Source organism: Rhopalosiphum padi, chromosome 2 (genome assembly GCF_020882245.1).
Source record: "Rhopalosiphum padi isolate XX-2018 chromosome 2, ASM2088224v1, whole genome shotgun sequence".
In the NCBI taxonomy this organism is placed as follows: domain Eukaryota; kingdom Metazoa; phylum Arthropoda; class Insecta; order Hemiptera; family Aphididae; genus Rhopalosiphum; species Rhopalosiphum padi.
The window spans coordinates 57,021,190-57,038,499 of NC_083598.1; the positions used below are offsets into that span (position 1 = coordinate 57,021,190).

General features: G+C 25.0%; 2 protein-coding genes and 1 long non-coding RNA gene across 4 annotated transcripts; 1 reads left to right on the top strand and 2 right to left on the bottom strand.

Moving 5' to 3' along the window:
* Window positions 1-406: 406 nt before the first annotated feature.
* LOC132922436 (E3 ubiquitin ligase RNF121) lies at window positions 407-6,238 on the bottom strand. Its single transcript, XM_060985951.1, has 9 exons — window positions 5,904-6,238; window positions 5,627-5,775; window positions 5,495-5,547; window positions 4,630-4,771; window positions 4,415-4,569; window positions 2,872-3,100; window positions 1,883-2,016; window positions 1,701-1,802; window positions 407-561 (listed from the first exon to the last, which is right to left on the bottom strand). The coding sequence occupies exons 2-9, from the start codon at window positions 5,654-5,656 to the stop codon at window positions 441-443; spliced, it is 966 nt and encodes a 321-aa protein (XP_060841934.1). The 5' UTR covers window positions 5,657-5,775; window positions 5,904-6,238; the 3' UTR covers window positions 407-440.
* Window positions 6,239-7,467: 1,229 nt separating this feature from the next.
* Window positions 7,468-13,963, top strand: LOC132919352 (probable ATP-dependent RNA helicase DDX55 homolog). 2 transcript variants are annotated; one of them, XM_060980913.1, is made up of 11 exons: window positions 7,688-8,215; window positions 8,286-8,396; window positions 8,468-8,746; window positions 8,807-9,015; window positions 9,071-9,250; window positions 9,330-9,421; window positions 9,888-10,093; window positions 10,165-10,339; window positions 11,657-11,783; window positions 11,862-12,159; window positions 13,819-13,963. In XM_060980913.1, the coding sequence occupies exons 1-11, from the start codon at window positions 8,111-8,113 to the stop codon at window positions 13,861-13,863; spliced, it is 1,827 nt and encodes a 608-aa protein (XP_060836896.1). In that variant the 5' UTR covers window positions 7,688-8,110; the 3' UTR covers window positions 13,864-13,963. The 2 variants fall into 2 exon arrangements, 1 of the variants encoding a protein (XP_060836896.1); XR_009660622.1 differs by lacking the exons at window positions 11,862-12,159; window positions 13,819-13,963 and adding an exon at window positions 11,162-11,394 and having other exon boundaries at window positions 7,468-8,215.
* A 156-nt stretch (window positions 13,964-14,119) lies between these two features.
* Window positions 14,120-16,804, bottom strand: LOC132919354 (uncharacterized). The gene is made up of 4 exons (XR_009660623.1): window positions 16,023-16,804; window positions 15,910-15,943; window positions 15,269-15,341; window positions 14,120-15,182 (listed from the first exon to the last, which is right to left on the bottom strand). It is a non-coding gene; the product is annotated as an uncharacterized LOC132919354 (long non-coding RNA).
* Window positions 16,805-17,310: the final 506 nt, after the last annotated feature.

Below are 17,310 nucleotides of genomic sequence, written 5' to 3' on the forward strand. Positions count from 1 at the left end.
CAAAAGTTAATAGTAGTTTTACTATTAAATAAAAGAATGAAAAAATAAAAACTTCATACAGCTTGAGAAAAGCATGAAACAAAATATTTTGAAAAAAAGTCAATATACTAGACGAAATAATGAGTGTTTAATGATTAAAGAAACACCTGAAAAATTTTAGAATTGAGGCAAACTATTATGACCACTCATGCACTCATAACTTTTAATTTACATTTTTTTTTTTTACATAACTGTATAGTCGTATTATTTCGTATATGTATTATTTTTATATACCTATAATAATGTTGTTTATCTTTATATACATATTTTCAAAATGAAAAAATCTCCATCAATAACATTGCAGCAATCAAAGCACACAGACACATCTATAAATAGGTATAACATAAATATATCATGTAATCAAAAATATTTAAAATTCATGTTTATTGTAAAAAATGAAACTATTTTAATCCAAGAATATAATTTAAAAATTGTATAATGCTCATTATAATTGGTCCCCAAGCTACAAACCAACGTAACCAATCCAATAGTTGACCATACAAAACATGAGGTTTTTCCCATCTGTGCAGTTAATAGTTAAGGATAAGTACATACTATATTAAAATGTAGGTATCATACATATTACATTTAAATATTTACATAAGTAAATCATAATTTTTCATAATAATTATAGATATAGGTACTATCAAAATATTACTGATTTAAATTTTAATAGGTAACAAATATTTCAAATAAACATAATCTTAAAATAATTGAATATTTTACTCAATATTTTTAAAATTTCATAAATGTAATAATACATTTATGATTTAACAATAATTTCATATAATTGTTATTACTTAGTTAATTACATTTAGTAAACATCAGGGCTTTTACCCAGAATAAAGTTGATACCCTAACAATTTACTATAATAATTAATAACATAACCAAATAGGTATTTGAAATAAATCATTTAATGGAGGTATTTGAAAAAAACACAAATTAAAATATTCAATAAGATAATACAGGTACCAAAAATTATTTTGATAATGAAAAGTATAATTTTTGATCCATGCAATTTGTTAAGACTAAAATCCAAGGTAAAATTCAAAAAATAAAAATAAAAAAATGTTATCTACATTTTATATACTAAAATATCAATGAATTGAATAATAAATTATTTAAATTATTATAAACTATGTCTCAAACATTATGTATCAATAAGGTTTTTAATACTCAAATTAGTCAAATTAATAATAAGAAAATAAAAGCCCAAACTAAAAACCTGAATTTGATTATTGTGGTTCAAAGCCCTAATAATATTTTTCTTATGAGTAAAATATACAATACAACTACTGGTTTTGAAATTTTGTACCTGAAATTGAAAATAAATAAATCATTATAGATTAATTATTTAAAAACTATAAATGCTAAATCACAATTTGTTTTCCTCTATTAATGATACATTATTCATAAAATGTTATCATTTTATTAAATATATTATATAATATACTATTTAATGATGTAATTTCAGAAACAATTGGATTTTATACAAAATGAATATGCCTATGTTTCCGTAAATGATCAATGATCATTTTATCAATATATTTGCATATTCACTTTTAATAAAACTATTTTATACAATTACTATAAATATATTTTATCTTCTTGAATTATTTCATCTTAATTTAAAAAAAATATTTTATAATAAAAAGGATACGGATTACGGAACATTCTTTTTAAATCAACTTTCTCCTTACAATATGGGCATGTTTGTTTTTTACCAACAATACACCATCCTCTAATACAAAATTCATGAAATCTATAAATGTAAAAATATAATGTTTTGATAATTATTTTATTTTAAATATAAATTTAATAAATAATTTTTAAAAATCTTACGTATGATCACATGTTAATTGAAAAGTAGATTCAATTATTCCTTCTTCACCAGCATTCACTAATAATTTGTTACCACAAACAGCACAAATATTTTTATCTAAACTTCTAGTTGGCATTCCTTGAGGTGTATAATACTAATAATGTTAATACAACAATAAATAATTAATTATTTTTATATTTTTATATGGTTAGACAAATTATCAATAGTCTAATTTCTTACTACTTTAATTTTTATTTAAAAAATAATACTGTGATAATTATTCTCATTAATTATTAATGTTTTAAAATCTGAGCATGAATGAGGAATTTTTGTGTTTATTAAATATGTGCTTTTCCTTGCAAAATATTTTTTTTACAAAGTGCTTTAAAAAATTAATTATTTAGTATAAAGTATAATTGTATTACAGTGAGTTCCATTTAATGTGATCACTGGTTTATAGAATCAAAATTAAAAATCCCAAACCAGATTTTATGTTACTAATGTAAAAGTAACCTTTTATTAGAATCACTGAGTACTGGATAATTGAATCATTTTTAAGAACATTCTTATCTTTTAATGGTATTTCAAACATTCACTAAAAAGAAACAAGAATTATTTTGAAAAAGTTAAAAGGAGCTATTCAAAAATGACACTTTTCAGTTGTTCCAAAAGTTATAGGTACAATGTACATACATTATTATTTATTTAATTTTAAATAATTAAAAATCATGTATATATTATATTAACTGAATATGGATTTTAATTTCAGGCTAATATGAAAATTAAATTAGTAGATTCTCAAGTACAATTAAAAATAGATAGTATCTTTACTTTATTTTTAATTTTATTTTAAACATACATATAAATATAAATTCATCGATAAAAAAAAAAAAAAAATGTTTCATGGAATCAACCGGTTAATAGAATCAAAATGAACTGAACCAATGTGATGACATTAAGCAGAACTCACTGTATTTAGCAATTTTTTTTATAAATTTAAAATTCTTACTCCCAAGTGTGCAGCCATTTTAGATGCACATATCTCAGCAATATCTTGTCCTAAGACACCAAAATACAACCCATAGTACATAATTATCAATCCATAATCCATCCATATAGCTGGGTTAATATTGAATATAACACTGATGCCAAAGAATGCAGCAACCATGATAAAGTATCCAACAATACCAAGTACGTAAGTTAGTTTGTAGATGAAATAGAACCATTTGTACACCAATCTGGATAACATTTATGCCATCACACTATATACAACATGATATATTATTTTATATAAGTGTTCGCCTTAGCGATTATTATGACAAGCCAAGAGCGCCCACAAAAGTTGTAATGGAAATGTAGATGAAAAATCAGTAGGATGATTTTAAAACTCAAATTTTGGTATCAAAGTATAATAAATAGTATCTAGGTAATAAAATTATTCTTTTTACTATGTTTTCAAAAATAAAAGTAAAATAAAAATATTCATTAAACTAGTTTTAGTTTCTGAACGGAGTGATGAATGTATTGATTTTACAATGATGCGTTTTTTTTTTTTTGTGTCTGTTATAACGTTTTGGAGTAGTAATAGAGCTCTGATTTTTTACTTCAGCCCCTCTTTAAAAAGGAAATTGGATCTAGTTGGTACTTAGGGGGGTCAAAAGTAAAAAATGTACAGTAGTTTTCAAGTGTCAGGAAAAACCCTAAAAAAATAACGGAAAAACAGGAATTTTTGCACATAACACGTTTTTGACAAAATCGATTTTTTTTATTTTGCTGTAACTCAAAAACCAATCATTGTAAATACTCGGAATTTTTCACTAAATTTTTATATTAGTGTTATCTATTTACGATTAAATTTTCAATATATTTTGACTCTTTTTATAAGCTATTTATACACAATAATGAACGTCTACAAAAAAATTTGGCAATCCATTTAATACAATTAATTATAAGTTGTACTTATCGCAGTAAAAAAAAAAAAATCAAAAATCGTTAGTCACAATTTTTGTTTATAAGCATTTAGAGTTCAAATGTTTACGAAATATATCAAAATCGCGAAAATTTGCAAGGAATTTTAAAGTTGAAAATTCATAAAATTGTTGTCATTTATATTTAAGGTTAAAAATCCAATACAAGGTTATACATAAGTTTTACTTCAAGTAACTGTAAAAAAAAATTCCAGCATCAATATAGAAAACATTTTGTGAGCATATAAAATTTTAATTTTTATGAAATCACGTAAAATAACGATATATTACAATTTAAATATAAGTAATAATATAATATATCTTACTAGACTGACAAATCATCTCTGTTCAGAATCGTTTTTTATACAATGATACCTGTCATTACATTCAAATTTAACACATTCATTATAGTGACCTACTCTACATCTCTACTATGCAGCAGAACGATACCCACTTGCCCACCCTTTTTGTTATTTTGTTTTATTCGAGGGAAATTAGTAGTTTAGGAAGAGAGATTAATGTTGGTTCTAACATAAGCTACACTATTTACCAAGGGCGCCCTTCTGACAGGCATAAAAAGCATACCTAGGTGTTGATCCTTGTAAAGGTTTTTCCAAAGCTTTTCGTACCACAAGCCCTGTGACTAATGAAAACAATGTCCAAAACACAATAAACCTCCAGTATGATAAACGAATTGACATTATAAATGGTATTAACCATAAGGCTAAAGATGTCACAACCTAAAAAATTAATCAGTTTGCACAAGGGAATATAACATAAACGTTAAAAATATAATTTACTTGAAATGATTTAAAATGTCTTCTTTTCCATTCCAATAAAACTATCTGTGCAACGATCATAGTAATCATTAAAATTACTAACATCTCAGCGTGCATTGACTCATGGCCTTTATGTGCTTCATGTAATTTCCGATGCTCTTCTCTAAAAATTAAAATATTAAATAATAAATTTACTGATAATTTTACATAACCAATATTTAATGAACACGTGAATGCTTTATTTACTAAAAACAAAAATACGAATACATTTTATGTAATTATTAATTCCTAGAAACTCTAACTTATAATGTTCATTTCTGTAGATATCTATTTAAGTATATAGATGCATTTATTTAATAATACTATTTTTTAATTGTATAATTAATTAAAACTGCTATTAAATTTGGAATTTTCATAATATTTCTGTAACTAAATATCTTCATATATAATGATATTAGAAAAAAAAAATTACAATAAATCTTTTATTATAATAATAGTCAATAACCCTTTAATTGTTAATATGAGCGTGTATTATATAATTAAATTAATAATTTATGTTTTGAGTGATTTAAACTCTTGTCAACTCTAAAAGAAGTACCTAAGTTGCATATCTACAGATAATTACACGTACAATATAATTTAAATTTAAAGTTATACTGATAACAAGTTCAATAATTATAATATACTGACTGATTAATGCTTTTATATTTTGTTATTAAATAATATGATACATAGTTTATACCATTGTTTTATACTTTTAGTTAACCATAATTAAGTAGTCAATACTACATCTAAGTAAATACCTGTTAAATGTAATGATTTGTATTACTAAAATACATCACTTAAAATTGTATTTTTAATGATTTGTACATTAATAAGTGCATACCTCATTTGTTCTTCTCGGGTCATAATCCTTGTGACATTTTCTACTGGTTCAATCTATAATAAAAATATTTATCAACAGTTCATATTTATACAGTTATAATATGCTCATTATTATTGCTTAAATAAAACTCACAGCCAGACCCGTGATGTTTATATCATCCATTTCTTGATTTCGACTAATACTGACTAATCACTTGTATAATATTTTTTGAAATTTCTATTAAATTTTTTAATACATTGTTGAATGTATATTTTAAATTATTGAATATCAATTTACTGTATCTAATAGAAAATAGTATAGTAAATAACACAACATTAATTTTATAATATTACGTAAATAGTTTTGTACTAAACTACTTAATAAGAACACAGACTGTATAACGGATAATATAACATCCTATGACACTTACCTTCAAAAGAAAATATTGATTTAATTCAATAAAAATAGTCTTAAAAATTATAATGGATAAGCTGAAAGTAGGTACGACTAAACTGTTGCAATTAGTGAATTTATTTGTACAACTTGGTAGAAAACATAACGAGGATACTGTAGCATATTTTTTTAGGTAGTCTATCAAATATCAATATTTACTTTTCGTAAATAATAACTATTTGTTATAGTTATTATACAATGATAAAAGATAAATTAATACGTCTACAGAGTACAATCACCGACAGTAGTAAGTTAATAATAAGTAAAATAATTTATTAGAGCATGATAATATTATTTTATATTTATTCTTATATTTTTAATATTTCATGTTTAATCATTTCAGTTTCTAATCATTAATCAATATATTATTATCTATAGTAATGGGGTTCAATCACATTCTTCTATAAACAAGTTGTCCTACACATTATATTTTTGTAATATCATTGATTTTATAATAAAAACGTAATTTATAAAACTCTGCTATGCTATAGTACTATACCCACAGGCCACAGATATTATGTATAATAAATTATTATAAGTATTATAGTACTTAAAAGTACGATTAAAGATATATCTTTAATCATGCTTAAAAGAATTTACTTAATAAGGTATCTAACAAGGGCGCCCATATGTCAAAACCTAGGGGGGTGACAATCATAATCATAAGACAATTTTCGTAATATTATCATTAGAAAAATTAATTTATATTATTCATAAAATCATAACTAAAAAAAATAACAATAATTTTACTATTCTAGGGGGGGGTGACATGTCACCACCCTTTGCACCACTAATGGGCGTCCTTGGTATCTAATAATATCATTACTATTTTGTTATTATAATATAAACGTGAGAAAAGTGCAAATTCTGATGGCCTATTGGCCTTTTGTATATACATACATTTTTATGTAATATAGATATTATATATTTATATGTATAAGGTGGATATACAGATCCATCTTGTTTATGTAGCTGCTTTATTAGTAATAAACTAATAAGTAATAACTAATAAGTTTTTCACAGTATATTAATATTTTATATACCATGGTTATTAGTTATTACGTATATAAAAGTTATCAAGTTACCCCTGTATAACTATTAACTTTTCTGTGAAAACCCATTAAAATACTACCTAATAATATTTTACATTTTATGTGTGCAACTGTAAACAAATTGTTTATCTACTGTATTTTTGTTTTAAATAACTTCACTAAAAAATTATGGGGCGTATTGGAGCTTAGGTATTGAAAATTACTGGACCAGTGGCTTAATCGTCATGAAATAGGCCGACACTGTAGCTAGTGTAGCTGAAGATTATAATCTATTTTGATACGTTATCTAAATCCAATAAAAACTTAATTTTATAAATCAATGAAAATTCAAAAAAATCAGAAGTAATTTAATGGTTGTTTGAAAACGTATACATATGTTGAAATGTATACCTATTAGCTTATTATAATATAACCAATCACTTTTCCTGAACTAAATAAGGTATAATACCTACCCATAAGGCCATATTTGACTACATTATGTGGCCATTGGCAACTGGTAAGTACGGGAAGAGAGCTTTTTCAGTTGCTGGTGATGTTTGAGGCACAAACGCAAGCGAGGGCAGCTCTCCATAGATATTAAAGAATAATATAATCTATGGGGCTCTCGAGGACACTAAGGGCATGGATAATAAAGAATCTATATTATTTCCATGAACTATTATTTCTAAGAATCTTTATTATCTATGCACTAAGGGGCCCGGTGGTAAACGTTTAGTTTCCAGTCCAGTTCTCCAGTACTCCGGTCAAGGACAAAGCTCTTTTAGTCTGTAAGTCCATTGTACGATTAAGGATATAGTATATACTATATCATACATCTTAAATCGTGGTCCAATGTAGTAGTCCGTGATAAAAACCACAGTTTTATCTATGATTGTGATTTAAACATGAAAAATATGATAAGAATTACGGATGATTATATGTGTGATAAAAATGTATTTCAACAACACGTGTGACGCCTAACGAGATATTAAATTGGCAATATTATAAATTAATAATTATTTTACATTTCTGTTATACATATTAAATAATAGGATATTTTAATATTTACTAATTAGTTATTAGTAATAATTACATTTTGTAATATTAAAAAATATATTTTCTACAAATACTTATTTATAAAAGACATGTAAGTATGTCTTTAGCACCATCTTTGAAATGGGAATCTTTAAATCTATCTGAACCTGTTCTAAAAACAATCAAAGAACACTTCAAATTTCAATGCATGACGCCAATTCAAGTAATAGTTTGCAACATAATAAGAATTAATAACTATGTACAAAGTTAATAAATTAATTCTAATATTTTAGGTCGAATCTATAAAGAATTTTTTAGAGAAAAAGAAAGATGTCGCTGCAGAAGCAGTCACTGGTAGCGGGAAAACATTAGCATTTTTAGTTCCAATGCTAGAATTGATTTTAGTAAGTTTTTCTTCTTATGTTTTAATTACAATTAAATAGTCTATGATACTTATATAAATATGTGTGATTAGAAACGCAGTGATCCTTTGAAAAAACATGAAGTTGGAGGTCTTATAATATCTCCTACTAGAGAATTAGCTACTCAAACCAGTCATGTCTTGGCCGAATTTTTGAACAATATTGAAGGAGTTACACAAATGCTAACTTTAGGTGGCAATCCAATAGAAACTGATGTTAAAGCATTTAATAAAAATGGAGCAAACATTCTTGTGGCTACTCCTGGACGACTAGAAGATTTATTAACTAGAAAAATACCTAATTTTCATTTACACAAATCACTTAAATCATTGGTAAAAAGTTGAATTTATGCTTTTATTAGAACTATTGAATTATTTTGAATTTATTAATAGGAAATGCTGGTGTTAGATGAAGCTGATAAGCTTTTAGAATTAGGTTTTGAAAAGCCTATAAATACTGTTTTACAATATTTGCCTACACAAAGAAGAACTGGGTTATTTTCAGCTACTCAAACTAAACAGGTAGCAATGCTTGTTAAGGCAGGACTCAGAAATCCTATTATGGTTATTGTCAAGGAAAAACATTGTTTAAACCCAAAAAGGTATTTTGTTATATTTTTTAATTGTCTACTATTTTTATAAGTTATTTATTTTTAGTAATCAAATTGAATCCATATCTACACCTTCTGCATTACAAAATTATTACACAATATGTGATGCTGATAAAAAATTAGCATTCTTAGTGACGTTTTTAAAAAAAAATGGATTAAATTCAAAATATATGTTGTTTTTATCAACATGTGCTTGTGTTGAATACTTTTCAATAATTTTAAAAAGGTAAATATTAATTTGTAATGATTATTAATATTGTGTATTTTTATCATTATATACATTTTTTTATTTTTGTAATTTACAGTCTGATACCTGAAATAAACTTATTCAGCTTACACGGAAAAATGAATAATAAACGTTATAGAATATTTGAATTATTTTGGAAAGCTGATAGAGGTAAATACTAAAATTATTCACATAATTTTCACTGAAGTAGATACCAAAGTTCATTTACAATAATATACATTTAAACCAGTGGCAGTTATTTTTATTGATTAATAATCTATTGGTGCATTTTACATTTGTTTCATTACTTAAATAATTTATACAATATTTTAACTGTTGATTGTATATCTATAATTTTAAATGGGCATGTAATACATTTAATTAAATACACAAATTTAGTATTTTGCAAATTATTTGTTCATAGTGATCTCAGAAATAAAACAAAAACTTTGCATCTCATTAAGAACTATTTAATAGTATTTAAAGTCATAAAACTTTATTGTTGAAATCTTCTAAAATAAAATTTAAAAATAAGTTAAATCTAATAATTATTTTTTTGTTGTTTTTATTAATTACTTACTTTTACATAACTTGTAACTACATTTAAGTATTTACCTATAAAATTCATATATTTTAGGTATTTTGATATGTACGGATGTAATGGCACGTGGTGTTGATATACCGGAAGTAAATTGGGTAATTCAATACGATCCTCCTAATAATGCATCTTCTTTTGTACATCGTGCTGGTCGAACAGCTCGAGTAGGTAAAAGTGGATCTTCATTAGTTATGTTGATGCCAAATGAGGATGCTTACATACATTTCATTTATTCAAATCAAAAGGTAGATATATTAATGATTAAACTAATTTTATACAATATGTGTTACATTATCACATTTATAAATGTTCTTAGGTAATATTGGAATTAATGCCTGAATTAGAAGTTGAAAATGTGGATCTTATTGTTGAAAAAGTAAGAAAGCGTCAACTCAAAGATAGAACAATATTTGATAAAGCTAATAAAGCATTTGTATCTTACATACAAGCTTATTCAAAACATGAATGTCATTTACTATTACGTATAAAAGGTAATTTATCTTTGTGACTGATGCTTTATTAGAAATAAGTTAATGACTAAAACTACTATTAATACTTTTACTTACTACTGGCTACAGTAAACTACATGTAATGTAAACATAATAGAGTAGTATGATACTTAATGGGATTATATTTTTTCCTTGTCTAAATTTGAATAGGAAAAACATAATTTTATCATTTCTGTGTAAAATCGCAACAGTATAATAATTGTAGTTAAACATTTACCTTGGTTTTAAATAAGAGTGGACCTGTTGATATGGTTTGTTTATGTTACGCTTGATGATCAGAATAGCTTTCAATACTGAGACTCCCAATTGGTTTTTTTCACAAATTCATATTTTGTTCAAACACTATCGACTATATCTTTACTGCCTTACAGACATAATATAATGTTTTCTACAATTATACCAAAATGTGCACAACAGAGATCTTAAGGATGGAAATGTGTAAGAACATCTACTCAACAATTTTCAGTAGCTTTATTATTGATGTTCCAGTTTATTATTTTTTGATTTATTATATAATTAGATATAATGAAAACTCATCAAACACTCCTGTGTCTTGACTGCTACTTATAAATTTCTGTTACATTTAACACCACTGCTCCAAGTATTCTTTACTTGTCTTATAAAACTCTATACTGTTGGAGTTTTAAGTTTTCTTCATTGACAGTGCGGTCTTTTGTTATTATTACATTATTTGTATCCTAACCACGAGGAAACGTACATGGTATAATGGTATAAATGTATAATCGTATATGTATAGCAGTTATTTTCTGTTACGATTATTAAATACATACTAATTTTTGATAGGATATAATGCAGATGCCATTTTTTCAAAGCAGAATGTTTTTTGTTATTTGGAAACAGTGGGACACTGCTCAAAAGTGGGACGACTGCTCTGCCCAAAGCGAGACATATGGTCATGTTAATTATATTCTCAAACATGAATATGGCAATACATCTAGATAGGAATGCATCTGAGACCTGAATAGATATATTATAATGCCTAATATCCCTGTGGGCTGTGATTTTAATTATGTATAGTATGTTTGTGTTAAAATACTATGCTTATTTTTAAATTTTATTTAAACTAGTATATCTTTTATGACTGATTTATATTTAGCCGTGTTTTGTATATTTGTAATTTAAGTCATTATTTATTTAAATTAAGTAAAATAAATATTAATAATTGTTTACTGTAAAAATCTTATGTCCCTAATGTTTTCATTTATAATATGTACATCATTTAAAATTAATTTCTCTATTCAAACAGAATTCTTGTTTTTATAAATTTGTTATTTACAGATTTGGAATTTGGTAAACTTGCAACTGGCTTTGGTCTGTTAAGACTTCCAAAAATGCCAGAATTAAAAAACAAGGATACTAGTGATTTTATTCCTGTTGATATTGACTTCAATTCTATTAAATATCAGTAAGTTTTTTACAGATAACTAAATATTTTGACTATTTTTATTATGAAAATATATTTATTTTATATAATTTAAATTAGAAATAATGAGAGAGAAGAGTCGCGGCAAAAGAAGTTACAAAATTACATGGAAACAGGAATTTGGCTTGGTCAAGTAAAACATAAAAAAGGGTTAAAACAAACTGTTGCATGGGCTGATGCCAAGCAGAAAAAGCTTGAAAGAAGAGAAAAACGTAAAAAGAAAAAAGAATTACGAAAACAAATGGAGTTAGAAGGAAAAGCCAAGGCAAAAAAGAAACGAGAACAGGCTTTCAGTCAAGAAGAATTGAACGATTTAGCTAAAGATATTGCCTTAATGAAAAAATTAAAAAATAAAAAGGTAAATTTTAAAAATTCTAATCTGTAAATAACATTTTGTGACTAGTAAAAACAAGAAATGTATAACAGAGTAAATCATAGTTTGTTAGTTATGAAACTATAAAAAAAAAAGGTATAAAAACTAATGGGAAAATATATTCAAGTGAATATTATTAATAATTCGTAATCTAATCTGTAATAGATATAACTATTGTATGGTATTGAATATAGCTATATAAGTACTCTTTTCTACTAAAATTAAAAATAATGATATGAGGATACATTCATCTCATAAAAATATAATAAATATTTAATTTTAAAATTGTTTTTAAATAGTATATCATTGTTATAATTAATTGGATTATGTATTGTTATATAAACAGGTAATTATTTTAAGCTTATTAAATTAATAATGAAATTTAGTAATATTTTTATGAAATTAAAATAAATTGTTACTCATTGATACACAAAATATCCAACACAGATTCAAGATGTTCAAAAATCTACTAATTCGCATAAGTTGTTATCAAATATTTTTATTTATTATGCTTCTATCATCGTTGATACCTGCTGTTCAGCATGTGATGATGGCATTGACATTTTAATAAATATGATCCTGTTTTTTAGTCATATCCATTTGTAGCAAATTTTTATTTCAGCAGGTATTGTAACAACACAGGTTTATTATACAAAAAACAATAATTATGTATTTTTTTAATTTAATAAACTTCTGTAATAATTTGTTGAGAATTTTTAATACAAAATGGTCTATTTATATGTTTGAAATAGGAAAACGAATGCCAATTGGCAGGTTAACAACAAACTTTGAATGTTGTAATCAATTTATTAAAATACAGTTTAAAAGGTCATAAACTCATAAATAAAAAGGCATAAAAGTTTTGTATAGAAATTTGTAAATGGAAATCGTACATATTTTAAAATAAATTAAATTAATAAATATAAAATACATTTAAGGAGGGAAATAATACTTTTTAAAACAATTGTTATTAATTGGGTCATCAAAACATCATTCTGACTAGTGCCTATGTATTTACAATTTTGTCTTGAATATAGCTTATGATATAAATATGATTTATTATGAATACTAAAATTAATGTACAGTATGTATTAAAATGTTGGCATTATTCAGTGTCTCAGAATACAACATTCAACAGTAATATTATTAACATGGGAGTTATTACTGATATTTGTATTATCATTAGTAAATGTAATAGATTACAACCCGGGTCAGTTAATACAGGGAAATATAATATATTCATTTTCTTACCTAGATGTACATTTTATATATTTAACTGTTTTACTATTATTTATATTATTTATGATGAAGTAAGCAGTATTATAAATTGTAATACTTGATGTATATCATTTAAGAGGATATTGTACCTGCATGTGTTTCCTCCATCCTATTAATTACCAAAATTTATATTCAGAAGTTCCAATTTTGTATTAGCTGTATGAGTTCTATTGTTGTTTCTTAGCGATATATTTATTTTTAAACGAGCCTGTAGTAGTATAATATTAATATTTAAAAATGCTCATTGGAACTGTTGAACATAATTGTTGGTATGTTATGCTTTAGAAAGATGAAGACAACATCCTCTGTGTGTCTTATTAATAAAATATTATAATTACTTATTAAATGCTTGAATTTTTTTTTCAGATATCTAAAGAACAATTTGATATTGAATTTGGAGAAAATGTCTAAGAAAGTATTGTATTTAATGAAATGATTATAAATAAAACAATATTATAATTAGTGTTGACACCATTTTTTTTTTATAAATATATATATAATACTTATTTTATTGTATAGTATTTTTTAATATCAAAAAAATTACTAATGTATTAGTTTTTAACCAATTGAACATGTCTTTAAAAAAAAAGTATATATAATTTTATTGGAAGTTTGTTTATACTTGAAACGTTCTTAAATAAACAAGGAAGTGTGTAGTTAAATTCAATCAAATAATGTATTATTGAGTCAAGGTTACATTATTATTAATATTATTTGTTCTTCAATAGTTCATAATATTTTAATTGATATTATTTCAATGTCCAGGAATAATTATTTTATATTGGAATAATGGAATGGGTATGATACTATAAGTAGGTACTAGATTATAATTCTTACATATCTAATTAGTTTTAAATAAGTATATTTAAATGACAAGATTAAAATAGTGACCAAGACATTAAATCACTAGATAATACTGTGTTTGAACCCTAGAACTTCAATGGCATCAAACTCATATTATATCATGTAAAACGATAGCTCCACTTCTTAAATAGGTGGTGGGTGTAGGTTAGGACTAGGGGTTTATTGGTTAATAAAATATAATTAAATAAGGTTCACTATACATAGAAGTTCACATTCCACACTGCATGTCATGTTCTTCTTTTTAGTTATTATAAGCATAACATATATTTTAAAACATTACATATAATAAGTGTACTTTATGTTATATACATAAGAGAAATTATAATGCTAATTAACTACTTTAAACTTTTACTATTGTCTTATAAATATAATTTCTAATATAAAAAATTAATATGAGGTGTAGTTGTGTAAATACACAATTAAAATAATTTTAACAAATAAAATTATATGTATTTTTATGTGAGATTTAAATGGCTGAAGTTGGAGTGATAGAATAACAATTTTAGATTTATTTTGCTACACAGTAAGTTTTCGATTTTAGCGCCTCGTTCTATTAAAAATTTTAACACTTTATAATTAATAAAAATTAATTTCGAGCATAATCGAGTTTATAATTTTTGAATATGACATTAGATTTTTAAATTTATTTTTTTTTGGTAAGTGTAAGAGTGATTTTTTATAAGTTCAAATTCGTAAAAATGTCATTTCGACATCTCGAAGTTTAAGTACCTAGCAAAAATTAACTTCAATATTGTGTACCAGAAAAAAATATTGTAGATTTCCGCTGAAACATTGAAAAATCTTGGGTGTTTAAGTTAAATTATCCAAATTTGGAAGGCTTATAGAATAAAAATTATTCTAAAAATCTAAAACAATTCGTAAACAAGCTATACTTTAAAACCTAGGTTTTTGTGCGATAATTTTTTTCTTGACAAAAACAATAGCTGCTTACCTAATGTGAATAATATTTCTGTAGTTGTCACGGTGCCCGCTCGTAGTTCGTTACTCATTACGATTGCTTGACGCTACATATATGTAACAATAACAATAATATGATTAATATGAATAATAAATATTACAATTTACAGTAAATAAATAATATGATTAATATGAATAATAAATATTACAATTTACAGTAAATAAATAATATTATTTGAATAGTCGTATTACAGTTAAATATTATTTTTAATTTATTTATACATGCCGTCTATGTTTTTTAAAAATATCCTAGTACGTCAACAAAATTTATTGCCAAACAATTATTTATTGTAGTGTTGCGCCCAGTGGCGGATCCAGGATTTAATTTTTTTTTTTTTTGGGGGGGGGGGGCATAGTCCAAAACGCAAATCTTAAATTTTTCAGTTATTATCAAATACATACAAATATGTGTATTTAACTTATGCCAATTTGGGGGGGGGGGCGAGGCCCTTTGGGCCCCCCTTAAATCCGCCACTGGTTGCGCCCTATGCTATGCATAAATTAACTTCTAGGATTAATAACTCTTTATAACAATTTTATTAAAGTAAAAGTAGGGTTGAACCACCAGATTTTTAAGCTTAGGAAAATGTATTAAATGTTTATTATGATCATTACCAAGAGTAGCGAGTATAATCATGGCCCAAGTCATCTTTGGAGTTTTGGACATGTAAATAAAAGTCATAGATCAATTATTAAAAAAGCTAGTACTAATCTAATATGCTACCTACCGCTACTTCGTTGGTGTAGTATGCTAACTACCGTAAAATGATACCTACCAAAAAAAAAAAAAAATAATAATTTATTAATTTACTGTTGTAAAGTACTTTATAATATTTCTATACACCATTATTATTACAATAAATTTTAAATTATTTTACAACAACTTTATAACAAAAAACTAGGAATGATTGACGGTTTCATGATGATAACCTATATCTTTTAAGAATTAAGGTACTATATGCTCGCCATTGATCTTAGTTCTATTTCATTTTGTATTATTGGTAATAAAGTTCCCTTATCTATTTTTTCCAATTTAAAAAATCTTCGTTCTACACTCCCATTAATATTTTTACCACATACACGGACTTCGAATGCGAGTACCGTAATTTTTTTGAGTTGAATAACCATCATCAATATCGTCAACATCACTTGACACAATTTCATCTACATATTTTATCGTAATGAATCAAATGTACTTTCACAATAAAATTAAATAAAATAAAAATAACTACGGTAACCTACCGTCGGTAGGTAGCATACTACACGTATACAGTTTTTTGGTAGATACCATTTTACAGTAGGTAGCATATTAGACGAGTACCAAAAAATGGTTTTCGGTCATTCATTCATTTGATCATTTCATGATTTCCCGTCTCGAACAGTACGTTTACCTACTCTCCCAATTTTATCGAAAATAATCTAGACTACAATACAGTCTTGTTGCGACCTCGGTGCCTAATTACGACGTATAATATATTGTATAATACGCATGTTAAAGCGAAACTGTAACTGTCAACTGATTAGATTCATGCATTCGTGAGTTATATCTCACTATCTCAGTGTATATACTTATTATTTTGAACTAAACTAAAATCGGTGCTGTGCTAAAAAATCTAAGAACACATTTTTTGCGGGTAAGTATTGGTAAATAATATTCAGTTTCAGACTTCCGGAGCAGTTACACGGATTGTTACTTGTTGCCTTATCAAAGTATTTAAATGTTCATTGGGCAAGCATTCTGGCATTCATATTTCATATTTTCATAGTTCAAAATTTAAACAGTCGCTATTGACGAAATAGGATTTTTTTTAAATAGTAATACATTAATCAATAGCCGATAAATTATATCATTGATTATAAATACTAGTATATATACAAATACAATAGAATAACTAATAACCAATAACCATATTAGTTTAGTTTACAATACATCAACTTTTGTTTTATTTAATTTGTTATATTATTTATTATTTATTATTTTCTTTGGAACAGAAAATCAAAAAATTCGTTAGAAGA

Excerpts from the sequence above, each read along its gene's own strand:
- LOC132922436 (XM_060985951.1), bottom strand. The coding sequence starts at position 5,656 with ATGGATGATATAAACATCACGGGTCTGGCT. Across the intron at positions 4,772-5,494 it reads ACCCGAGAAGAACAAATGAG|AGAAGAGCATCGGAAATTAC; the intron begins GTATGCACTTAT and ends TTTAATTTTTAG. Across the intron at positions 3,101-4,414 it reads TTACAAGGATCAACACCTAG|ATTGGTGTACAAATGGTTCT; the intron begins GTATGCTTTTTA and ends AATGTTATCCAG.
- LOC132919352 (XM_060980913.1), top strand. The coding sequence starts at position 8,111 with ATGTCTTTAGCACCATCTTTGAAATGGGAATCTTTAAATCTATCTGAA. Across the intron at positions 9,422-9,887 it reads ATTTTGGAAAGCTGATAGAG|GTATTTTGATATGTACGGAT; the intron begins GTAAATACTAAA and ends CATATATTTTAG. Across the intron at positions 11,784-11,861 it reads TTCAATTCTATTAAATATCA|AAATAATGAGAGAGAAGAGT; the intron begins GTAAGTTTTTTA and ends AATTTAAATTAG.